This window comes from Gekko japonicus, unplaced genomic scaffold (assembly GCF_001447785.1).
Source record: "Gekko japonicus isolate JY-2015 unplaced genomic scaffold, Gekko_japonicus_V1.1 scaffold5, whole genome shotgun sequence".
Lineage (NCBI taxonomy): Eukaryota > Metazoa > Chordata > Lepidosauria > Squamata > Gekkonidae > Gekko > Gekko japonicus.
In genome coordinates this window covers 3,108,392-3,135,277 of record NW_015168652.1, presented here as the reverse complement: position 1 = coordinate 3,135,277, position 26,886 = coordinate 3,108,392, and the positions used below count along the sequence as shown (strand labels likewise).

Sequence of the window (26,886 nt, the reverse complement as noted above, 5' to 3'; positions counted from 1 at the left end):
AGCTGCTAGCATCCTCCACCAGCACTACTGGGCCCAACACTGCTGCCACAGAACCTCCACTGCTGTGAGTTGGGGGGAATCCCATACCTCCCCCCCAGCACCAAGCCTGGTGCGACTCCTGAGCCCAAAGTCCTCCACTGTTGAAGCTGGGCCTGGTTGCAGGTGCCAGGTGTTCTTTGACACTGAGGTTGGGCCAAGAGCAGCTGCTGGAATCTGCCTCCTGACCAGGCTGAAGTGGTCCTGTTCTGATCAGGTAAGAGCATTGTCTGCATGCACAGACAACACAAATATATTTGGGGGAATTTAAACCACCTTATATATTTTAACTTTGATTTCAATTTTTTCTGCAAACCTGAGAAGTCCCCCAAATTTGCTGAAAAATTTATGTAGCATCCAAATCTTCACATTAGCCAGATGTGAGGATTTCCCCTCCGCGATGCTTGAGGGCAGATTCAAAAGGATCCCCGCTGAATATAGACTTTGTCGATGCAGCTCAGAAGAGATAGAAACTATTGAGCACATGATGCTCAGATGTAACTGGTATAACAAGATCCGTGACAAATTTATTATAACAGATATGGTGGGACAATCAGGTGTTGAGCAGTGTAACCGATTGTTAATTGATGGGAACCGGACAATTACTGAAACTGTGGCAAAATTTTGGGTAGCATGCTACTGCATCCGAAATACACAATCTAATATATAAGTCTCTTTTATGTTCTTCTTTTACTTTATTATGCTCAACTGTATTTTTATAGAGTTTTATTTTACTGTCCTAAATTCAGTTATATGAATGTTATGAATGTTATATTTAAGCATGTGTGTTCTATGGCTTGTTGCCGTAATAAATGCCTGACTGACTGACTGACTGATTGACTGTGTAGCATCCATGTGGCTCCAATCCATGGATTTAAACAGTTTTGCCTGTTTAAGATAAGATTGTGTTGTAAGAAGATTAATTAATTTTAATGTATTAGAACGTATGAATTATTTTCACAATGAACTGATTTAGAAGAATCCTCTTTCTGTGAAAAGCAATGGTGGACTGACTAAAATATTCTTTTATGCTGAAGGGGCACCTATTTATTCATCAAAATCTGCACTGGAATGAACAATCCTGCCTCCATCTTAACACATGGAAAAAAATTGCATCCTAGAGCTAGACTACAGTAGGGTACCAGGAATACTCAGAATTCTAATATCTGAAATCCTTTTAAGAAGCATGGGTGTGATCCATCATTTAATTTAGCCATGATTGAAACTCTCCATGTGATATATGATGACTTGTGATCTAAGGGTTGTTAAAATAATATTTACATATCTGTTTAACCGTTGTGAGAGCCCAGTCCCTAAAGTACTGGTTGGTCCTTAGAGGGATAGGCTGCATTGCTTGCCCTGTCCCTTATGTACTTCAGATTTACATCCATTATAGCAGCTTGCACAAAACAATATTTCTGTGATAGAAGTTCATGACGCATCTCTTTAATCCTGCTCATGGCTGCCATATTGGCGCTGGAGTGAAAGGGGACCTTTCTGTGTAACTTATGCCTTAGTCTGTGATAAAAGACAGACTTTATCCATACAAGCCCTTTAGTAGGATATACAGTACCCTTCCCAAGGTGCCCTCCAGGTCCTGCAGATGTATGAAGTTGCCATGTACTGAATTCAGACCATTACTCCATCTGAGTCAATAGGGTCTACTCAGACTGGCAGTCGCTCTCCAGGGTCTCAGGCAGAGGTCTTTCTCATCACCTGCTATTTGAACCTTAACTGGAGATGCCAGGGATTGAAACTGGGACCTGCCAAGGAGATGTTCTACCACTGAGCTGTAGCCCTTATTACTTTGCAATTCCACACTGGTTGCACCAACCCATTTCTTGGGCCAGGTTTCCATCATTTTCTTCCCCTTTTCTGTTCAGGTGGCTGCCCTTGTCCACTTAGAAGCTGCACCAAAGGACATTTTCCTCCTGTAGTGTGGAAGAACCATTTTTGTTCATGTTGCTAAGAAGCTGCTCTGCTACATTTCTTTTCAAGGTAGCAACGGAACCTGTCCTTGTTCCCCACTTTTTCTAGAAGTCCCTGCCCTGAAGTACTTGTAGTCTATGGTGTAGACAAAATGGTAGATGTTTTCATGAGCCATTTGGACACGGCTGGAAGAGTTTGAAAACAGAATTGAACTTCTGCCAACTACATAGCGCAAAATGGCATTATATAGAGAGTTGAGTCAATATTTAAATGTATGCAGTAAAAATGTTAATGTATTCATTGCAAGCCGGCCAAGAGAGAATGAAAACTCTACAGAGATACAGGTATATCTTCAATGACTTTGCTCTGGTCTTATGCTGTCAAATAGAGTCTTGAATTTCTATTTACCATTGGGAAAGCCATCATGGAAAAAGTCCAGCTTGCTCCATAGGACATTACCTTTAGGATGCAAATGTAGGCACATATGTTTTTTGCCTTTTAAAAATGCCTTTCTAGATCAGGATGATTAATTGAGCAGGTCTTTAATGAGGATTCTGGCAGCAGGATCCAGATATTCTGGGCCCTCACAGTTGCTTACCAGATGAAGGAGCTCTCTGATGAACTTCGGTGCCAGCCCTTCAGGCAAAGAATGGCATTACAGTTTATGAGGTTGGTGGTGGGTGAGGCAGAGTGAGCATGATGCAACTGGTAGCTAACCATGGTGGGGCAACATCTCATCCAACAGTGGAATCAGCACAACGTCCAGTTCCATCTCAGCAGACTACCACTGGCACGTTAAACAGTGGTCAGGCTTGATAGTAAAAAGCTGCCACCATCTGGATTAATGCTCAGCTTGCCTTTGGCAGCTCTGGCCACTAACTTTGATTTTGTTCAAAAAGGTTTAGACAAGTTCATGGAGGGATGGATCTTTGGATAGCTGTTAGCTATGATAGCTAAATGTAACTTGTGAGTATCAGATCCCAGGGATAAAAACAGATTTATACATTTTTGTAGTGCCCTTTCTTAAGGCAGAGCTTAGTGTACTGTGCACGATTCTCCCCCCACCCTATTTTGTCATGTGAGGTAGGTTAGGCTGAGAGAGTGTGACTTGACGAAGGTCACCTAATGAGCTTCATGACTGAGCAGGAAGTTGATTCAGTTCTCCCAAGTCATGGTCTGATACTCCAACCACTGTACCACATTGACCCCATTTTGATCTGCTTGGGAAATTTAGAGTGCAATCTATTTGACCACTCTTAAAAATGACAGGCTAGGCTAATTGGACTGATCCAGCAAGACAATTCTTATGGACATGGGACAGGACTGACATTCCTTGCAAGTGTATTTAAGGAAAGGAGAGTTCAATAGCTTCAGCAAACATAAAAATAGCCCTTTGCAGATGGGGGGGGGGGACCTTTGATACAAATCAATGTATAAGTTACAATTTCCTTTTTCATTTCCAACCCTGGACATCTCACATGACTTTGGCTAAGACGTTTGAATAAAGCTATGCCATAAAACTTTTATTGCAAGGAACATGTTTACACAGGAAAGAATCCTAGGGCAGTATTTCCTTCCATCTTGAACAAAAGCAGTGCATAGCTTCTTTTGACTGCTTCCATATTCAGGGACTCTTCCTAGCATGCAGATATGGGGAAAGGACTGCAAGGGAAATTGTTCATTCATGGAGTATGGTGAGCAGACACCGGAACAAAGTGAGGGACCAATGGGGTTATGTATTAGTTCTCCCAATTAAATCCTGGTATGTTGGGATTTAAAGCTGAATTAAAACCCTCGCACCTATAGAGAATTGAGGATGCCATAAATATTCACGTGATTGGCCCATGTAACATGTTGAAAGGGATGGTTAGGTCTGGTGGATTCATTTGCTTAGTTTAGGATCTGTTTCTGTTTACTTTTTTTTTTTTTTAGAAATAGCACAAGAAGTTTATTATCTGCCAGAGGGTATTGTCAATACAAGAGAGATTTGGCATCCCCCCCCTCCCCTTTCACCAGATCACTTCTGACATTTACCCAACTGTATGAGAAGAAATGTGAGAAAACAGGCGAGTGACTTTTTACAAACTACAATCTCAACTGTTAAGGGAAATGCTTACCGAACACATGAAAAAAGACATGCTGTACTAGTGAAAGTGAGAAACATTATTTGGCAGTGACACCAGCTTGTAGTAATCAGCTCTCCCTAAGGGGCATGCTGTGATATTAGCTGGAGCTCTGTAGGGGTTCGGTGATTTTCTGTCAAGAGAAATAATTTTTTGTTTGTTTATATAAGAGCAAGAAACAGAGAAAGGCGCTGTGTTAGACTCAGCACCCAGTGTTTTGTCTGGCTTTGTACATGTAAATGTTGAAGGAAATTAGAACGTCACCTTAATAATCAAGCAATTTTTAAATTGCAGTTGCATTCAACCAAAATTTGTAGGGATGAGTGGAGGGGAAAGTTAAGAATAGCATCTGAAAAGCTTGGGATATTTTCATCAGGCTCGTCCTGTGCTGTAATACATGCTTGGTGCTCCATATCTCACTAGAAGGCATTTCTTTGTGCATGTGGAACTCCTTTGTGGTGGATGGGAGATGCTCTTGTAGGAGGAAAGCTTGATGTAAGGAGAGGTTTGGTGTAGTGGTTAAGTGTGCGGACTCTAATCTGGGAGAACCGGGTTTGATTCCCCACTCCTCCACTTGCACCTGCTGATGTGACCTTGGGTCAGTCGCAAGCTCTGGCACAGCTGTCGTTGAAAAAGAGCAGTTTGTGTCAGAGTTCTCTCAGCCCCACCCACCTCACAGGGTGTCTGTTGTGGGGAGGGGAAGGGAAAGGAGTTTGTAAGCCGCTCTGAGACACCTTTGGGTAGTGAAGGGCGGGGGATAAATCCAATCTCTTTTCTTCTTCTTCTTCTTCCTTCACCCTGACAAGAGAAGATGGGACTGAAATGTTTGGTGTTAGCATGTACTTTTGTAGCCATTTAGCTTTTTCAACAGTCGAAAATTTATTAGTGTCCTTTTGCCTGAATTCCTACATTCAAAAGAACTATTTTGTGCTGGCCTTTCAATCTGCTTGAGACACTTTGGAATACAGAAGGGATTTTTGCCATGCCAAAAGGGATTTTTCCTAGTAATGTCCTATAGACATTTCACCAGCTGTTTTTGAAGTTGCTTTGGATTCAAGAAGCAACAGTGGAAAGGTAAAAGGGAAGAGATTCTACCAGGAAGGAGAAGGATGAGGGTGCCACAGGGCTTGCAGAACTAACATACAGAGCCGGCCCCAGGTTTTATTGCACACTAGGCGAGGCTACCTTCTCCCCCCCCCCGTGTGCCCACCAATTTTCAAACATAAATGCATTTTAGGAAGAATGAAAAACACAAAATTTGAAATTGCTAATTTCTTTTTTTTTTTAATTGTGAGAGCAAGTAATACAATCTCTGATTTTCTCTCTCAAACAGAAAAATACAAATCGCAAAGCATTTTGAAAAATCTTGTTAATTGTGAGTGGAAACACCAAAAAAAGGCGCCCTAGCTCTCCCCGCCCCCGCCATAGTTTTCCTTCTTTTATTATGTGAGAGGGAATGCTTTTCTTCCTTTCAGAATGTATTTTCAAAAGAAGTACTGTTTTTACTCTTATGAAAACTTTTCCTCCTTTGTTTTTGAAACTATGAAACTTTCCCTTCTGTGTTTCTCAATAAATGTCATAAAGTTGTATGCTATGGGGGTAGTGTGATGTGTGCTATTCACTTATTGGAGAGGGTCAGTCTAGTGTGACATTAAAAATGTGGCTCACTTTATGGATAGTGTTATGCCTAATGGCTGAGTCCTAATACTTTGTTGGATTCTGAGCTCATGTTTTCTGGAGCTGAGTAGTTCTGGCAAAATCTGGGTTCATTTGAAGAGGAGAAGCTGCATACATATTGACTGTTTAGGTACTCTGCCAATCGGAGGCAAACACTGAAATCTTCAGCAAAGTAATATCCTTCCAAGTCCTTTGATGTTTAGAGTTGTACTGAAAGCCCACTTAGAATTCCGTGTGTTTTTACATCTGCCCTTTTAATTATGACAAATTACAGTGTTCAAATGACTTTGTTCAAACTTATGCACACTGATTCTCAAAATTGCCAATACTTCAGGAGCTATTATTGTTAGTAACTCAGACTCAAAACACTTAGAGCCAGTTTGGAGCGTGGGCTCTAATCAGGGAGAACTGGCATGGCCACTCGGCTTAGGATTGCGCTGCAAAGCCCAGCAGATCCCAGCTGTTCCTCTAGGTAGGCTCGCCAGCTCTGAGTTGGGAAACACCTGGAGATTTTTGGGGTGAGACAGAGCAGTGGGTGTTGCCTTCTGACACACTTTCGGTGATGTCAGGGGGTGTGGCATATGCAAATAAGTTATGCTAATGAGTTATGCTAATGCGCTCCTGCACCTCTTCTTCTACGAAATGACCCCTGCTACCCAACAATCCCAACAACCAGGGGGAGGTGCTAAAGGCAGTTCCAGGCCCCTAAGAACACGGGGCCCTTTCCTGAGAGTGTGTGGGTTAGATGGCCCCAGCACCCACCACGACCCTTCCTGGACCCCAACGCAGGCATTCATGTGGTGGCTCAGCCACTCCTCCAGCCTGCCCCTGTCCCTTCTCTGCCCCCAAATGACATGCCCCACCCCTGCAATATAAAGCCCTGAGACCTCTTCACAAGGTGCTTCTTCATTGGAAATGCCTAGCAGCTCCTTGCATTCCAGCATCTCAAGAAGTGTGCGTCTGTGTGTGTGTCTGTGTACTGGGGGGGGCTGCACAATCACAACTCTCCTAATAACAACCAGTGTTCCCTCAAGCTGAGTTGGGTGTGAGATAGCTCACAGTTTTGTAGCCTCTGGCTCACACATTTTTGTCTTAGCTCAGTAAGGATGGCTCCAGAGCAAACTAATTTATGCAGTAGCCAAATGGCTCAGCTTAGAGGGAGCAAAGGCTGGTGTAACCAAACTACAGACTGCTGTTTGTTGTACTTGCAGTTACACAAAAGGCTGGTGCAAGTATAACAAACAATAGTCTGAGCCTGAAGCATGTGAAGCCTTACGAGGCACTCTTTATGAGGGTAGGGCTGGACCAGTGAGGCGCCTAGCATTCTTTTCCTCTTTCCTTTTGTGGTTTTTTTTGTTGAGTGTTTGTGTGTGCAAGGCGGGTCTAAGTGGCATCTTTGCTAGTAACTCTTTTCAGAAAGTTCTCAGCATGACACTTCAGATTTGGATAAGCAAGACCACTCTCCCCTCAGCCACCTCCCCAGCAGGCATAAAGGTGCTGACGCCAAGGGAGAGAGGTGTGTGTGTGTTGCTTCTGGTTCTTAGCAAGCAAATGCAAAGCAAGCAAGCAGGGCTCTTGCCCAGCAAATGAAACTCAGATGCGGAGGACTGCTAGCATCTGCCTTTATCTACCTCTTATAGCTCGACCTTACACACTCCCTGCCTTATACCATGAAAAAAACTTTGTTGGTGTAATGTACCCAGTCCAGACAAGTCCAGAGACAAACACAGAGCTTCGCTCCAAGAGACAATGGACTATGCAGATCCTAGCCCGCTCCAATCAGGGGGCTAGGTTCCCGGCCAAGAGCCTATGGGACTCTCGGCCACTGTAAATAACCTATAGGGAAGTAGGGGTGTGTTTTGGGTGTTTGCACAATCAAAACTGTTTAAAAACAATCTGGTATTTTGCAAATAGCCAGACTCTCGCACTTCCTTTTGTGTATCTTGTGGCTGTAATTGCACAATAAAGAAGTTTATAGGAAACCAGAATATTAAATTAAATTACAATTAGTTTAATTAAAAGTGCTTCTAATATTAAAGCACTAGAAATTAATGAGAAATTAGTTCTGTGCTAAAAGCCATGCATCCTTATCTTGTGTTGCTAAAAAAAAAAATCCTATGAAAGCATTTTCTTGTTTCAAAAATTACAGTTTGTCAGCAAGTTCATGAAGGTTGCATTTGATATTGTTTCGCAAACTTGGGGGGGGGGGGTTACACTGAAATGCCAGAGATAGTTTCAACTCTTTTTAAAGTTAACATTTTATATCAGCAGTTTTCATATTCTGTTGATTTTTTTTAAAAAAAACACCTGAATAAGCATACTTCTGAAGTTCAAACTTTTTTTTTTTTACTAATTTCTGTCCTAGAGAAAGAGTATGTTAAGATACTCTTTGACCATTTTGTGAAGGGATATAGATTCTTTTGAACTATGGTGCTGGAGAAGACTCTTGAGAGTCCCTTGGACTGCAAGAAGATCAAATCAGTCAATCCTAAAAGAAATCAACCCTGACTGTTCCCTGGAAGGCCAGATAATGAAACTGAAGCTCAAATACTTTGGCCACCAAATGAGAAGGGAGCACTCACTGGAGAAGACCCTGATGCTGGGAAAGATTAAAGGTCAAAGAAGACGGGGACGGCAAAGGATGAGATGGTTGGACAGTGTCATCGACGCAACGAACATGAAATTGAGCCAACTTCAGAGGACAGCGGAAGACAGGAGGGCCTGGCGGGAGCTGGTCCATGGGGTCGCGAAGAGTCGGACTCGACTGTGCGACTGAACAACAACAACAAGGATAGTAGTCTTTGGCAGTATTTACTGTATGTCTCACCTTCTCCTTACTGCATTGTTCCACTGCCTTTGTTATCTGCTTTCTGAATTATGGCATATCTTGCCAAGAGAGGGGTTTTCCCCCCTATTGTCCTTTGTAGGTTTTCGGTCCACTTATGAATTTCGTAATTCTAATGCTACTACATTGCTCATTGGAGGTCCTTGCTGTGTGACTGAGCTATTTTTAAAATGTTATAATCCACCAGGAATCTCAGTGAGAAATTAAATAAAAAGGAATAAAAGTGAGTATTTGTAATTCTGTGGACAAAGGAGATTATCTTACTTGCCCTGGACGTAGAAGCCAGTGTGCTCTTCCCTTCCCTGCTAGACTTCTGCACCTTGATGAGTGCAGAGCATGACATCCTTCTCTGGAAACCACCAGCTCCTCCTTCTGCCCAGGGCAGACATAGGGACACCTCCTAGTCTGTCATTTGGGCTAAGGCCAAATTTAAATGTAATGCTGGTAGGCAAAAAAGGATTAGTATGCATGTGCTCTTCCCAATTTCTGATTAAAACTAGGCTACATGTGCCATGCCAGAACTTCAGTGCTGCTCCTGTCCAGGCTCCTTGGCATGCTAATGCTACCTGGACAGGTAAGGTGACCTGGTTTCAAGGAGATCCTGGGCTTATGCAGTTCTAGACAGGCTATAGTGAGTATCTTGTTTCCATGCACTCTGTCAGGCATGCTTCAGTTGTTTTGTTCTTCAGAACTAAGGCATGGGGTATATCTGCAACGTTTAATCACAGTGTCCTCTGCTTGCTTTTTCTTTCAAACTTGGGACATGGAATTGTAAGTTATAGCCCAATCTCATCAGATCTCAGAAGCTACACGGGGTTGGTACCTGGATGGGGGACCACCAAGGAAGACTCTGCAAAAGAAGGCAATGGCAAATCACCTCTACTTCTCACTTGCCTTGAGAGCAACTTACTGGATTTACTATAAATTGGTAGTGACTTAATGGCACATATATACACAATTCATTAGTGCTGTCACGGAGCAATTTTCACTATATATTAAATGTTTTGTCCGTGCTGTCTTCTGCCTTGCATCACCGGCATATCCCATGAAAGGAAACAGCAGAGAAAATTTACGATTTTTCCTGTGGCCAACTTAAAAGTTTTTTTTAGACTGCTCTTCCAATTCAGTCAGCTAAATTAACAACATATAGATATGTAGGGGGAAGAAGGATATGTTTTCCAGGTTCATCTTAAAGAGGAGAGATCATTAATAATGAATACATGGCCTTCAAAGTGGTGCTTCACTTTGTTATCATCGTTAGTTCCAATAACCCTGATTTAGCAACCTAGATTTTGGACAGAAACCAAAGCATGGTGAAGATGGAGAGTGTGTTTGTGGGATGCTGAATGCAGGAACCATTTACTGAACAAACTGAGAAGAACTAGACACATTCCCAGTGGCAGCCATTGTTAGGTATATACAAATATTTGATTGCTTCATGGTCTTTACCCTATCAATTTGACTGCTGAGTTGTTTTAATTATATCCCTCCCCTTCTTTTTTCAGCTGTACCCCACAAAATAGGCCGTATAATTGATGGAAGTCCTGCTGATCGCTGCGCAAAACTTAAAGTCGGAGACCGGATCCTAGCTGTGAATGGCCAGTCTATAATTAACATGCCTCATGCAGATATTGTGAAGCTAATTAAAGATGCTGGTCTTAGTGTAACTCTTCGCATCATTCCTCAGGAGGGTAAGTAATTGACCCTTAAAGCCCAGGAGGAAAGTAGAAGTAGCAACCAATTAATCTGAACTGCACCACTAGGGAGGTTGAGAGATTTTTGTATGTGATGCCCATGTGTGATATTATATAAATGTTACTGCTGGATCCCCATGGAACATGCTTGAACGGGAATCTGAATCCTTCAAAAACACTTCAGATGGCCAAAGTGTATACGAACCACCGGAAGAGGCCTTGATGAACTACTGCAGGGCCTGTTCTTTTACTCTGAGGGAGAACAAGGTCTCCACTACAGCCACATCTGTTCCAGTCCTACAGACAGAGATTCTCACCTGAGGAATCTACAACAAACCTTTTTAGAACTAAAATATCCACCTGATGAAGTCAAGAAACAGATTAACAAAGCCAGTATAGTACCCAGAGAAAACTGTTGCAAGACTGACCCAAAATAGAAAAATAACAGAACACCACTAGTGGTCACATACAGCTCTCAACTCAAAACAGTTCAACACATCATCAGCAACTCACAGCCTCTACTACATAATAACAGTTCTTTTTCACAAGTATGGGGGGGCAAACCTTTTCTTGCCCACAGACAGCCCCCCAATCTTAAATAACTCCTCACTCACAGTAATACAACATCTAATTTAAACATGAACACTGGTACCAGAGTTTGCAGTAAACGCAGATGCCAACTTTGCTGCCACATACACCCAGAGAGCACAATAACTGGACCTAACAACAACATCAACACCATCTCAGGCTCATTCACTTGCTCATGTTCTAACATTGTATACGGCATTAAATGTCAACAATGCCCTTCAGTTCTCTACATAGGGCAAAGTGGTCAAACCCTACACCAAAGGATAAATGTATACAAATCTGACATCAAGAATCACAAAATTGAGAAGCTGTAGGAGAGAACAAATTGAGAAGTCAACCTTTCGGGACATTCAATGAATGACCTCAAAGTAGCTGTTTTATTGCAAAGAAATTTCAGGAACAGACTAGAAAGAGAGATTGCTGAGTTACTACTTATTACAGCACTCAGGACAATGGAACCCCCAGGGCTTAACGGAAATACTGGTTTCTTATCTCATTATTGAGATATTGCTGAATTTATTTGGCTCCATATCTTCCCACCCCAAGTCGTGTCACATGTTGGAGTGAAGGGAAGGCAGTAGTCCCTTTAAATACCTTCCCTTTATTCCCCAAGTTGTGTGCCATCACTATGGTATGACTCCCTCCCCAAGTTTTGTTGCAGCAGCAGCACACATCACGAAGAGAAGGGCAGCAGAGGGGTTTAAAGGCTTCCTCCCAGGGAAGCTGATCGGACCAGCAACCTACCGGGCTGATTGGCTTCCCCTGAGAGGAAGCCATTTAACACATTAGTTTTACTCCCTCTGCTCAGAGCTGGGGGGGGGGGAGCAAAGCAGAGGGGGTTTAAAGGCTTCCTCCCAGGGAAGCCGATCAACTGACAGGTGGACCACTGTGCTGACCAGTTTCCCTGGGAGGAAACCATTTCAGTGCTCGTTTCACTTCCCCTGCTCTGGAGTGGGGAAGAAAGGGAGCCCTGAAATGCCTGCCAGGTATTTAAACCGAACAGCTGACGGGCAGCTCCACTCTTCAGCTGTTAGGTTTAAATGGCCAGAGGGTTCGGTATAGCTGATCATGGATCTCCATGGGTCTTTTTAAGCTTGGACAGCTGCGAGGTGGGTCGATTTGGGTCACAGCTGTAAAGGGCCAGGGAGAGTAACCTCCTGTTGTTGCTCAAACTGAAACCAGTCCCCCCTCTCTGTGCTGTTATTAGCCATTTAAAGAGCTGTCAAGGATGGAGGGTGCTGGTTTTGGTTTGAAAGGTTGATAGAGGTAAAACCACTTTTCCCATTTCTACATCATCTCCATACAAACTGGGGCCCAAAAAGCAGTTATTTGGCTTAGAGAGGTGCTGGGAAGATCTAGTCAGGTATTTCTCAGCATTTTATGTGTTTTATTCATTAATTCATTCAATCAGCTCAGAGTGGTTTACAGCAGTTTTTCAGTATGCAGTTCTGTGCCCAAAGGGCTCACAGTCTAAATAACTGATAATAATTTAATATCACTTAATTCTGGGAACCAGAGATTGATCCTAGGCATGGCTGAGATGCATCTTCTGCCTAGAAGAAATGGATCTTCAAGATCCTGGAAATAGGTCTTTAGAATAGGTTTCTACTAATTCATGTTCTTTTACAGCATACTCATTCTTTTCTGCACAGTGAGAGAGGTTGCAATGTTATGCATTTTTAGTCAGATATAAGTCCTGTTGAAGCCAGTAGGATATCTGATTACCATGCCCAGGACTGATCCATTTGCCCACTTAGACCACCTCTTCAACATCCATTATCCTCTGCCATTTTTGTTTGTTTATGTTTTGCCTAAAGGGCAAGTCACTTCCTTCTGGTCCCTCATTCAGTCTTTCCTGCCTTCTACCTATTAAGTCCTCCAAATGGAAACTTTCCAACCACCACTCTCTGTTTTTAAAAGCAATGGAGAGAGATGGAGGCTCTCAATTGGATTTTTAAGAATCCATGTATCAGCCAGAATTGTAGTAGATTTCAGAGCACAACCAATGAATTTATTTATTTATTTATTTATTTATTGGGATTTTTACCCCGTCCTCCCCACAAAGTGGGCTCAGGGCGGCTTACAAGGGGCAACACCCATATAAAACAAGGTAAAAACAATAAAAACATTAATAATTCATCACAACAACAACAATAGTTGAAAGCAAGATGGTCCCTGGATGTATGCCATGATGGTAAACAGACAGTTCTCCAGAGATGATGTTGACCTATAGCCGATCCCAAGGAAGTAAGTCCGGTGGTATCAGTCATGCAAAAATTGTGCCAGATCTTCCCGGGCCATCCTTAGCCCCGATGTTGTCCACATCATTGGTGGCGGTGGTAGTGGAAGCCTTCTAAGGTGGACGCCTTAGAAGGTGGAAGCCTTCTAAGTTCAGATGTTTTAAAATCTAGCTATGACCCTGAATAAACAACCCAGCATGAACATTCTTGGGTAGAGTATGATACAGCGACAACCAGTCTGCTTTGCCCTTTACTAAATACTGCATGGTAACAGCTCCCTCTTGTCTCTCGCGTTCCCATTATGCAGAGCTGAACAGCCCAGCTTCCGCACCCAGCTCAGAGAAGCAGAGCCCCATGGCCCAACAGCATAGCCCCATGGCTCAGCAAAGTCCACTCTCGCAACAGAGCCCAGTAGCACAGCAGAGTCCCGTAGCACAACCAGCACCTCCGCAGCCGCTCCACTCTCAAGGGCATGAAAACAGGTAAGGCAAACAGTGGCTTCAGTTCTTAAGGATCATATACCATACCAGACCATGAGTCCCTAATAGGGTGGGGGGGGGGGGCTGAAGGGGCCAACTGGGCATTTTCTTCTGTTATTTAACAATATGCAATATGACATTTCCTTATCCAACTTGGTGATGCTGGTCATGTGGTTAAAAGAACGGGGGCGGATATTTCTGTGTCCTTGTAATGATATTGGGGTGTCATCAAGAATATATCAAAATGCATGGGTTATGTTCAAAACCACCCACATACTACAAAAATGTCCTTAATAGGGTCAGCAGAAAACATTTGAGCAGGGAACTAGCATGCTGCACAGATTATGGAAAGGTAGCTATGTTAGTACATTGCTGCAAAAAGAGGATTTTGTAACATCTTGAAAACTAATTAGGCTTAAGCTTCTGTGGGCCTGGGCTCACTTTGTCAGCTGGGACTAAGAGGACTTGTACAGGCCCTGGTGGATCTGGTGCAGGAGCAGGCAGAAGTTCCACAGAACAACCAGGCAGAAAGTACCAGGTAGTCACTCACAGCAAGGGTTCAGGCAGGAGAATGGTCAAGAGACAGTCCAAGGTTCAGGTATCCACAAAGGGGATAAGGTAGTCCAAGTGATGACAGTAGTTTTCAATGAGACACACATGTTCATATATGTTAGAGAGTAAGACACATTCAGATGTCTCCAGGGTAGTTGAAACTAGTTTAATGATTCATTATATCTGTTGCTTTTGAGTAGGGATAACTAACTAGAAGCCTGAATATTCAATCCGGCCCCAACTGATCCCCAGTTTCATTTGCACCATGGCCTTTAATCATGACCACCACCCTATTCCATTGTGCAGATCATATTATGCAATTTGAAGCAAATGCAAAGAGAGAGAGAGGCTCACCTGGAGATTTAACATCTTCTCAACTTGCGCAAGGGTTTCGGGGAATGAAGGTTTGAGGTTCAGGACAATATTTCTCTTTCTGTACAAACCAAAAGGAAAAGGAAAACCTAATGTATCCGTGTTTACCTTTGTACATTAGATGATTATCTTGTTTTGGGGTGTGCACTGTATATATGAAGAATTCACCTTCTGAATCCAGTATTTATTATTGCTGCCTGTGGCAGGAGTGAGAAAGACAGGAGAGATCTATGTAACAACTAAGCAGGAACACAAAGACCATAGAGTATGGCTGTGGCATTAGCTCTGTTCTGTTTCCTTCTCCCACATTGGACTATTGCCTGTTCCACACATAATTGGCCATTGTGCTACTGTGTGCACTTTCTGATGTGGTGTTTCAAGAAATGAATGATTAAGATAACACAACAATAATGCAGTGAAGATGTGTGAAATCAGCCCTTAGCAGAGATAATACCAGAATAGGGCATGAAGGTCTAGGAGGGGCCAGTGTGGTGATTCACTGGTGGGAAGTGCGTCCTTATGGGCAGCTGTTGGTAATCAGTGGTGCAGACAGGAGGTAGCTCAGTCAACACCATGCAATGCTACTGCTGCTGGCCTGTTGCTTCTGGAGTCTCTGATGTCGGTGGTGGATAGTAGCCAGTCAGTGGCCATACAATTTCGCAGCATTGCCCATTCTTTCCTTGGGGATGCCAGCAATGAGAAGCTTCCCTGTATCCCCTCAACCAGCATCAAACCACAACCTTACTGTTACCTACTGTTGCAGGGAATAAGATGTAGAATATGTGAAATATTGGACAGAAAACCATTATCTTATTTTACTTTACTTGGTTTGTGACAGAGTAATTCATTAACACATTGTTTTAAAAATGGATGGTATGGATACATTTCAAAAGGTGCCAGGAATTACATCTTCAGTTGTAATGAATCCTGTAGATATTAAATTAGCGCAGGTTTCCTTAGAGGATCTCCAAATTTTAATTCATATTAATACTTAAAACTGCCTTATGCTGAGTCAGACAATTGTTCTATTAAGATCAATATCATTGGCTCTGACTGGCAGTGGCTCTTCAGGGTCTCAGGTAAAAATATTTCACATCATGAACTGGTAGAGCCCTTTTTTAAATGGAAAGGCCCTGATTTGAACCTAGGACCTTCTGCAAATCAAGCAGATACTCTGCCACTAAGCCATGATCCCTCCTGCTCTTGCCGAAAAGGTTGACCACCATTACTTTCAGATCATATCCCATGTATTCGTTTTCACAAATGGCCTAGCCCCATGTCAGGTTTACAAGCCAGTGACATGCTTTTCATTTCATGAAATGTATTTAATAGCAGTTGACTTCCTGAATTTGGCGCGGCGAGAACAGTCACACCAGGACACTCTCCCATGTGACGACTGGATCATCAGCTCTTCTAGAGGGGTTCAGGGGTTCCCAAACTCCAGTGAGCTCCCTGAAGAGAAGCTCATTGCAAGGGGCTTCACTTGGACTCCCCCACAAGTGGCAGCAAGCGAGCAGGAGCCCTAGATAGCCCCGAAGCAAGAGCCATTCAAGAGCGCCCATGTCAGACATGAGCGCGCAGCTATGACTCTCCAGTTAAAGGGGGGAAAGTTTTACACTTCATCCATACCATCGATGAAGAATAACACCCAAAGCATTTGGAAATACATGAAGATCTTGTAAAGGATTATAATTAACTCCACTCTAATAAGGATTATAACTAACTATGCTTCTATAAACGGATTACAAATGCTTTATTGCTTAAAAGGAAAAAGAATTGGATCTTACTTCGAATTTATTATACACCATATTCCCATAACATTTTATTTTATTTTGTTGAAACCACAAAAATTTACTGTGTATTGATTGTATTGCACTGTATTTTAAATAACTGTATACCTTTTAGAAACCACAAAAATTCACTGTGTTTTGACTCTATTGTATTGTATCCTGGAAAACTGATTAGATTCTTGGCTTATGTTGGAAGTGTCTCTGTTTTTAATATAACTATAAAAGCTACTGTTTTGTAAACATTAGAAGTGGTGTGACTGCAAGGCTTTGCAGAAAAAATAACTTCAGAGATTTTTTTCCTAACACATTGTTTTAAAAATGGATGGTATGGATACATTTCAAAAGGTGCCAGGAATTACATCTTCAGTTGTAATGAATCCTGTAGATATTAAATTAGCACAGGTTTCCTTAGAGGATCTCCAAATTTTAATTCAGAATACAGTTATTACTGCTGTTAGAGTGGCAATGAAAGAAGGTTTGGATTCTATTCAAGACAAAATTGAAACTTTATCACAACAAATCACTACTAAGACGGAGGAGCTTCAGAAACAATGGAAAGACGATATACAAAATTCTGTGTATATACAAGATAGAGAGGAAACCTACAATCAAACTGATATGATCTACAGAATGAACTATGCACGTACAAAGAGAAACAAAACCTTCAAAGATGTGTATTTGAGTTCTTATAAAAGAAACATAAGCAATGAAATCTTCAAGACAAGGATTGTTACATCACTTCAGAGAAAGGAAAGAGAAGAACTTGTGGAATTTCAAATCATCTCAAAAATTGCATACAGGTGGCTAACACTGGAACACACCTTCTACACCTACAAGGGAAAAAGATATAGAAGCATGACTCTAAAACTTAAGAGGAGAAACCAGAAAATGAAGAAGAGGATGAAGCACTACAAAAAAGACTAAAAATTGTTGAGGGAAACTGTGAGAATTAAAGTGGAATAGCATTCCATGAATGGTTTGAAAAGTATAATGAAACATTAAAGTCTTATCCAGAAGAAAATAAGACTTATAGACTTTAAATATAGTTAACTGAAAAATATAACAGAATGCTTAGACAAAGTCTGATCGAGTGGTAAATAATAAGTTAATACTTATATATGTGCAAAAGATTACAAGACAATATAAGGTGAAAAAATGAAATGTAATGTATGAGGCAGTTTAGTAGATAAAACAGCGATGAAGAATGGTATACCCCAATTTTATGTATGTTTGTGTTTGTTTTGTTTGTGTGGGAAATAATTTTTTTAAAAAAGAAATGTATTTAATAGTAGTTAACACTTCTTGCTTTTTAAAAAGGTAATCCGGGTTCCAATCTAACTATTCCTCATAACTCAGTTACAGGTCAGAGGTGAAAGCAAGGCAGGATGTGAAACCCGACATCCGACAACCTCCATTTACAGACTATCGGCAGCCTTCAACAGACTACAGGCAGCCTCCATTAGACTACAGGCACCCTCCAGTATTGGATTACCAGCAACCACCTCCTCTGGACTACAGGCAACCCCCTTTGGTAGATTACAGGCAACATTCTCCTGACACCAGGCAATATCCCTTATCAGATTACAGGCAGCCCCAGCCCCAGGTATTTCTTTATTTGCATATATAATTTTATATTGCTTTTCCATGAAATTGTGCCCAAGACAGTTCACAATAAAGTGTGTGCTATTATTAAATCAAAAGCACAAGCCTAGTGCTATTAAATGTTTGCGACAGAAACTAATATTGAATGCATTCGTGTATTTGCAAAAATATTTGTGCTAATAAAATAAATCTCCTACAGCAAATCGATCCAGGCAAGTGTGAAAGTTTCTCCATGCAGTCGGGCTTATGTTTCTAAATGGAAACGACTTGTATCTGCCTTGTAAAAGTGCTATATCAACCATATTTATAAAACAGCTTTCAGTCTGTGTCAGGGGATGCAAGCAAAGGCCAATTGTATGGACATAATTTCTTTTGGGCACAAGAAGTGACTCCACAGATTGGAGGAAAGCCATTGATTTAAGAACCATTATTAGGAAACCATTTCTGTAATACAGAATCTGAGTCATATAAGCAGCCACTCCTCCATCCCCCATCACTGCCTCTTTGCCAAAATACAAAGCAGATGGAACTGCTGCATAAATACTGTCTTTTATATCACTGTCATAGGCAGAGACTGCTTGTATTTCGGAAATCATAAAACTCCCCACAAAGACACTCAAGGAAAACTAATATTTGCTCAGAAGACCATACCTGTTACATTGTGATGTAAATTGTGCAAATAGAAACTATCTGTGCAGAAACAGAACAGGTGCCTCATTTCAAAGAGGTACTGATGATTTCATGGTCCCAAGCCTAATGACCTTGAGCTGGATCCAGTGGAAATTTCTTATGACAGGGGAGGTGATTTTTGCTGATTTCCCCCTCCCAGGGTAGACCTCCAGCTCCCACTGGGTTTTTTGTCTCCTAGTAGCAGTATTTGGGGAGAGGAAGAGCCAAGGAGAGGCAGAAATAGCTTCTGTCAGTGGAGATTTTATGCAGTATCCAACCTTCCCCATCATAAAATCTGCTACACCCAGGGGTCATTTCCTGCAGGAACGCACAGGAGCGGAGCTCTGGCAGTAAAGAGCCCAGGGGGCAGGCACATGCAACAAGCCCCACCCCTTGCTCCCAGCAGCCCTCAGTCAGAGCAAAAAGCAGCCAGGTAAGTTGCAGAGCCAACAAGTCCAAAACAGTCCAGTGGCACCTTTAAGACCAAGTTTTATTCAGGCACAAGCTCTCCCTCCTCTGCGAGGAGAGATCTGCACATCCCCCCCCCCCAATAGCTAGCAATCCAAAACAGTCCAGTGGAGCCTGAGCGGTGGGAGTTGCCTTCTGACACACTTCCAGTGATGGCAGGGGGTGTGGCATATGCAAATAACTTATGCTAATGAGTTACGCTAATGAGCTCCTGCACCTCTTTTTCTACAAAATGACCCCTGAATACACCAGTATGCAAATGCTAATAATGCAACAAAACAGATATGGCTCACCAAAAGTTTACGTTCTGTAACAGAAATAGTATGTATGGTTGGTAGGGTGTCAGACCAGAACCAGGATGACCCATGTTTGGATCCCTGCTCAACCATGACACTTGGTGAGTGGAGAGCCTGGGCTTTTGTGAGGCTTGAAGGGAAGAAAGAAAAATAGGTATGCCATTGTGAGCTCCTCAGAGGAAGGGTGAAATTAGAATATAGCAATCTGAAAACAGATATTTATTTTATACAAATAGTATGTACTTCACCATTGTTTTGTGTGTGTGTAAGAGGTATTCCAAAATGGTTAATGATAATTAAGGCTATAATCAATACATTGTATTAACCTGGCCAATGTATAATCCATGGCCAGTGAAAGAAAGCCCTCCAAAGAACAAACATGTCTCTTTATATTATCAGCAGAATGAAATGGAAATTTCTGGCTGTAGGTAGAGGGGTTATGTTTGAATGTTCCTCTATGGGTAGTGTATACTATTTTTCTATATGCAGAGGGATGGGGGGGGCATTCAAACCTGCAGGGATGTGGGATGGCATCAGAAGCTAAGCAGGGTCAATACTTGGATGGAGGACTGCCAAGGAAGACCATGCAGAGGAAGGCAATGGCAAACCACCTCTGCTTCTCATTTGTCTTGAAAGCCCCTTTCTGGGGTCACCATAAGTTGGTTATGTCTTGAAAGCATGTATATACATACATACATACTCAAACCTGAAATATCTCTCTCCTCCTTTGTATATGTTGACCGTATGCTGATCCTGTATACTCACACAGGTCATTGGTCCATGTAGCTGAGTACTGTTAACTCTAACCGGTTCTCCAGGCTCTCAGGCAAAGAAATGCCTTTCCTAATCCCTTGTGTATTTTAGCTGGAGATGCCAGCAATTGAACTTGAGACCTTATGCATGCGAAACAGATGCTCTGCCACTAAGCTGAGTCCTCTCCTAACTGATAGGAATCTGATCTAGAAAAGGCTTTAATGCTTGATTATGTTGAATGTATCAATTGTCCCTGAATTGATTGTGAATTGCACCCTGTGTGCATATTTTAGATATAAAATAGTTGTGTACACATCATGTATAATTCAGAATGATTGTGCCCTTGAGACTCATAAGCTATGGAAACATCAGGCACAGAAGTTTTTCATAAACTAAGTTTTTATATGAAAACTGTTTAATATTCTCAAAATCTCAAATATATATATATACAAGAAGGAGGACCCGCAATATTCGCGGGGGGTATTCCCCACGGTTCCCAGACCGCCAAGGCTTCTCCCCACCACCCACAACTGCAACAGCGGCAAGCCCTGCACGGCTCCAAGCCGCCAGGCTTCTCTCTCCCCCTGCCGCTGCCACCGCCAATGATGACAGCAGCAGCAGCAACGGCCGCAGCTCCTAGCTGTGGGGCCTACCAGGCTTCTCCCCCCCCCCATAGTGGCTCCTAGCCACCAGCCCAAGGCTTCTCCACTCGCCGCCACCACCAGCACCAATGGCAGTGATCCCTGCGCGGCTCTGCCACAGATCCCAGAGGTAAGTGTGTTCTCTGCGCATGCGCAAGGAACGCTCTTTTACTTTTGGGGGGATTTAAGTGCCCCCCAAGTGCCCCCAATGTGTGGATTTTGATATCTGCACGGAGGGGGCAACTTGGCTATTAGATATATAGATATAGATATCCACAATATAGAACTGAAATACTATGATTTAAGTAGTTTTACTTTCCAATCCTATATCAGTTTTCCTGAAAGTACACCTCATTTTTTATCTCAAATTACTTTCATGTAAACATGCTTCAGTCTTTACTGTTTCTGCTACACTGACATATCTGCCCGTGAAGTTATTGTCATGATCTTTGAATCAGGAATAAAATGTTCTGAGACATGGTTCATCCGAACTCCTTCGATGCTGACGTAATCAACATTAGGCCTGGTTCATACACTTACCTGTCTTCGGGTGGGGGAGCAATGGCATATTCTTCTTCTTACTATCACTCATGCAGGTATGGTGGGCAATGCTGAGCTCACCTATCCTGCTTCCACTTTACCCTTCAGTCCTGCTATGTAGCCAACTCAGAAGAGACTCTGATAGCTTCAGCAACAGGTCACTTTATTGCATCCAGCTGAAAGATAACCCTTGCTGATGGAGAACGTTAATACACAGAGACTCCAGTGAGGGCTCACTCAAAACTGTGCTCATGGGTATCACATCACAACACATCTAAAGTAATATTTGGCAATAGTTTATCACACAGAATCCAGACTACATGACCACCAGATTCTCTTGATTTTTCCACTTCAAAAAGGCAAAGATCTTGGGAACCAGGCTTTTGTGCATATGGTCGTCTGTTTGGAGTGTATACATCACACATAATTTAGCCATATGTTGGAAACAAGTGGTGTGTGCCATCACATGAAGACAGCTGGCACCTAGCTGGTGTCTCAGTATTTACACTTAAATGAGGAAGGAAAGAGGAAATGCTATGATTTATTGAAATAATTCATTTTTTCCTATTTCCTTTAACTATACAGGATTTTGATTATTTTACTGTTGACATGGAAAAAGGAGCCAAAGGGTTTGGATTCAGTATTCGTGGAGGAAGAGAATACAAAATGGATCTCTATGTTTTGAGGTTGGCAGAAGATGGGCCAGCAATAAGAAATGGAAGAATGAGGGTAAGATGGGATGAAAAGGTGGGCATTCAGCTAAGGCTCACTACCTTGAACTGGGACTGACAGTAGAGTTATGCAGAGTTATTCTAGTGAGTTACTCCTGTTGGGTTTAGACTGGACTAACTCTGCATAGGATTGCCCTGAATCATAGGCTACAATCCTCAGAATGCTCAGTAAAACCTACTGAATAAATAGGACTTACTTCTGAGTAGCCCAGCTTAGGAGTGCTCCCACAGAGTTTTGAGAGTTGGTGGGGCCTTCTAAGTCCTCTGAGTAAATGTGTCTTCCCCAGGCCTGAAGTCCTACAATTTTTTTCCTGTGTCTCCCGAAGTCAATAAAATAACATTGCTAGATTGGAGACCAACAGTCTAAGAAAAGGAATTAGATGCTGCCTTGTGCCTCATGCATAATTGTTGATGGAACTCATCCAAGTGTTCAGCAGCTGCCTTTTTTCTGAACCAGAAAAATAACTCCTTATAATGTTAACATACTTGGAGCACTGGAAATAATAATTTCTCAGTAATCTCTTGGCAGCTGATAGTTGCCAAGAAACTATTATATCCAGTAACACTGACGGATTTTAAAGGAGCAATATGTAAATATTAACCATGCACCTGAAGAGTTGATTATTTGTAAGGGCTTTTTTAAATTTGTCAGTAAGAAGTCTCTTCGTTTGCTGTTTTTGTGTGAGGTTGTATATTTAGAAGCAAGTGAAAGAACTAAGAACTGAAACATCTGTAAACATATGAAAGCACCACCATTAGACAGTGAAGTAATACTGTGCAGATAATAACTATTTGATGACACATTATGGTCAGATATCTGCTTATTGATAGCTCTGGAATTGTTTTGTAATTTCTCCAACTCTAGCCACATAGAAGGGGTAATATAGCGGTAAACCCATCATGTATTTCACTCTGATAAGATTTCATTCATAGTTTTGCAAGAAATACCAGGGTCACTATGCAGAGGCAGGCAATAGCAAACCACCTCTGAGTGTCTCTTACCTTGAAAACCCTAGAGGGTTGCCATAAGTTGGCTGTGACTTGACAGCAAAAAAATAGACGGACAGACTGACTGACTGCATTTGCTGGAACGGATGCTGAAATCCATTGATTGAACTCATGCAAGAGAAAGAAAATGGTGAAGACAATGAAAAAGTATTACTATATTTAACACGTTGTGCTTGAGCCTTTTCACTCTGGATCAATGGATGGGTCAATAGACTCAGTGCAAACAAATGAACTGACAGTGATAGGTATACCAGCTAAACTCATCAGAGGTTAGAGGAGAGGTATTTATTTATAGAGGAAACACTGGCACCATGGAAGGAAAAAAACACAACTTAAAGTCCTGGCTGAAAAAAGACGCAAATAGAATTTTGTCTAACTTGAACCAGGGCCATAGATTAAAGTACCTTGCATTCCAAGGACAAAAGTACTGTGCAGTTTCATTTTCCTCTTGTCCTTGGGAACATGCCAGCATTTGATAATGAGATGACTAAAGAAGAGAGTTCTTTGCCTAGGGTTACATGGATATGGAGATTCTCAGGGGACATATAGAATTCAGACTTCATAGAAGTGTTTCTTTGACAAAACAGTGTTTCCAGTATGACAAGGTTGCAAACTATACAATCCCCACTGGTAAGGAGTCTTGCATTCTCTACATCAAATTCTCTATTTGTCAAAGCTCGCTGCCATTTAAATTGACCTTTAAGCAATTTAAATGGTGGCGAGCAGGCGGGAGTTTGTGCTAGCACTCCCGTAGTAGACTACGGGTTCTTGGGGCGGGGGAGTGGTGATATTCATTTGGGAGGCTTACTCCTTTAGGGCGCTCCCACTGCTGAAGTTCACAGGCATTGAGTGTCCTGGCCTACTGTGGGAGGCTGGGGAGAGTTTGGCGATTTGGCTGGTGTACCAACTGCCCAACGCACTGGCCAATAGCCTGCCATCCCTGATTGAGGCCGTATCAGGCTGGGTGCTGGAACACCCTAGGCTAGTCTTGGATGATTTCAACGTCCATGTCGATGACGCAGCCTCCACCCGGACTATGGATCTAGTGTTGTCCATGGCGGCGCTGGGACTCTCCCAACTTGTAACGACACCCACTCACCAGGCTGGACACACGCTTGATCTGATCTTCATGGCTGGGGTAACAGTGGACCAGATTACTGCTTTGGCAATACCATGGTCAAACCACCATGCCCTTAGGGTCTGTCTGAATGTTCCACTCTGACCCTGTTTGGGCGGCAAGCATATTTTAGGAGAAGGAGAAGGAGAAGAGAAGAGATTGGATTGATACCCCGCCCTTCACTACCCAAAGGTGTCTCAGAGTGGCTTACAAACTCATTTCCCTTCCCCTCCCCACAACAAACACCTTGTAAGGTAGGTGGGGCTGAGAGAGCTCTGACAGAAACTGCTCTTTTTTCAAGAACAACTCTTATCAGAACTACGGCTTGTCCAAGGTCATCCAGCCAGGTGCAAGTGGAGGAGTGGAGAATCAAACCCAGTTCTCCCAGATTAGAGTCCGCGCACTTAACTACTACACCAAACTGGCTCTCCCGCAGAGCCAAATGGACCCTGTATGGTTCCAGGCAGCTCTACAGGATCCGATGCCCCCTGGTGGCTCATTGGATGAGCTTGTAGGGGACTGGCATGGCCAACTCTCTGCAGCCATCAACGAGATCACCCTCCCAATGCTCTCTGCTCCCTTGCTCTAGGCTTGCTCCCTGGTATACCCAGGAGTTGCAGTTTATGAAGCGAGGGCTGAGACGGTTAGAGAGACAGTGGTGATGTGTCCGGGATGAAGCTACAAGAGCATCTTATAGGACGTTTATGAGATCCTATGAGATGGCAGTCAAAGCTGCAAAGAGGGAGTTCTGTGCGGCCTCGATCGCGTCTGCCAGCTCACGCCCAGCCCAATTATTTAGAACAATTCGGTCTTTAACTGTTCTGCCACAGGGAAGATTAAACTCTAGAGAATTGGATATTGGCTGTGAGGCTTTTGTGAGCTATTTCGCAGAGTCTTGTCTCGTTGCCCCGCCACGAACTGTCACAGTTGATACAGTGAGTGAACTCGAGGCTCCATGCACGTCTTCGAGTCAGCTTCTGGATTCTTTCAGTCCACTCAGTCTAGAGGAAGTTGACAAATTGGTCCTAGCAGTACGCCCTACCACATGCTGCCTTGATCTGTGCCCGTCGTGGCTAATTAAAGCTGGCCATGATGGGTTGCGAGGCGCCCTGTGGGAAATTATCAACAAGTCCCTCATTGAGGGACGGTTCCCTGGGGCACTCAAGGAGGCGGTGGTGTGTCCTCTTTTTAAGAAACCATCTTTGGATCCGGCTGAATTAGCTAACTACCGGCCAGTCTCCAGTTTGCCATATCTGGGCAAAATAATAGAGAGGGCCGTGGCAATCCAGCTACACAGCTTGTTGGATGATGCTTCCATCCTCGATCCCTTCCAGTCCGGTTTTTACCCAGGCCATGGGACAGAGACAGCACTGGTTACTCTCTTGGATGACCTCCGGAGGCATCTGGATCGAGGCAGTTCGGCAGTGCTGTTGTTGTTAGACTTGTCAGCTGCGTTCGACATGGTCAACCATCAGCTACTGGTCCACCGCCTTGCCGACGCAGGAGTCCAGGGGCTTGCCTTGCAATGGCTTGTCTTCTTTCTCCATGGTTGGGGACAAAGGGTGGCATTAGGGGAACAGCTCTCCCAGAGGCACCCACTAGAGTGTGGAGTACCACAAGGGGCGATGCTTTCCCTTATGTTATTTAACATCTACGTGCGCCCCCTTGCCCAGATTGCCCGGAGTCATGGGCTGGGGTGTCACCAGTATGCTGATGACACCCAGCTCTATCTGATGTTGGGTGGCCAGTCTGGCTCCAGATCAGAAGATCTGGACCAGGCGTTACAAGCCGTGGCTGGTTGGCTTAGACTGAGCCAACTGAAACTGAATCCAACAAAGATTGAGGTCCTGTGCTTGAGTCGGGGTGGTTCGGGGGTAGGGATCCCAACTCCCAACCTTCGATGGGGCACCGTTGGTGCCAGCGCTGGTGGTTAGGAGTTTAGGAGTGCTCCTGGATGCCTCCTTAACAATGGAGGCCCAGGTAGCAGCCACTGCCAAGTCGGCCTTTTACCATCTTCAGCTGACTAGGCAGTTGGTTCCCTTCCTCGAACGCAACGACTTAGCAACAGTGATCCATGCAACGGTCACCTCAAGATTAGACTACTGTAATGCTCTCTACATGGGGCTGCCCTTGTCACAGATCCAGAAGCTGCAGCTAGTGTAAAATTCAACAGCTAGGCTTTTGATGAGTCTCCCCTTGAGGGAGCACATCCAGCCGGCCCTGAAAGCATTGCACTGGCTGCCGATAGCATACCAGATTTGCTTCAAGGTGCTGGTTCTTACATTTAAAGCCCTTTATGGCCGGAGTCTGAGGGATCGCCTTTCCCCATATATACCCCAGAGAGCACTACGGTCAGGGAATCAAAATTGATTGGCCCTCCCAGGTCCTAAGGATGCCAGGCTGGCTGTAACCAGGGCCAGGGCTTTTTCGTTGGCGGGTCCGTACTGGGGGAATGAGCTCCCAGAGGAGATCAGGGCCCTGCAGGACCTTTTACAGTTCCACAGGGCCTGTAAGATGGAGCTCTTCCACCAAGCTTTTAATTAGGAGCTGCCACCATCACTAGTTACCATCAATAGTAACTGTCACTAGTAACAACTGCAAACCCTGGTTTCTGGTGAATTATCGACAGCCTGTGCATGTCGAGTAAGATCAATGCTGGAAATAAAGACCATATGGTATGCACTCATCAGCACCGCCATTGCTGTGATATTGGAATAACGTTGCTAGCACTTAATA

The 26,886-nt window shown here is 43.3% G+C and overlaps 1 protein-coding gene across 1 annotated transcript in view; it reads left to right on the top strand.

The window, feature by feature from the left end:
- The window catches only part of MAGI2 (membrane associated guanylate kinase, WW and PDZ domain containing 2), a 959,850-nt gene that overhangs the window by 875,477 nt on the left and 57,487 nt on the right, over nucleotides 1-26,886 (top strand). The window contains exons 17-20 of the mRNA XM_015415060.1: nucleotides 10,116-10,301; nucleotides 13,440-13,614; nucleotides 17,682-17,928; nucleotides 21,880-22,023. Of these exons, the coding sequence (XP_015270546.1) occupies nucleotides 10,116-10,301; nucleotides 13,440-13,614; nucleotides 17,682-17,928; nucleotides 21,880-22,023 (752 nt within the window). The remainder of the gene's footprint in view (nucleotides 1-10,115; nucleotides 10,302-13,439; nucleotides 13,615-17,681; nucleotides 17,929-21,879; nucleotides 22,024-26,886) is intronic.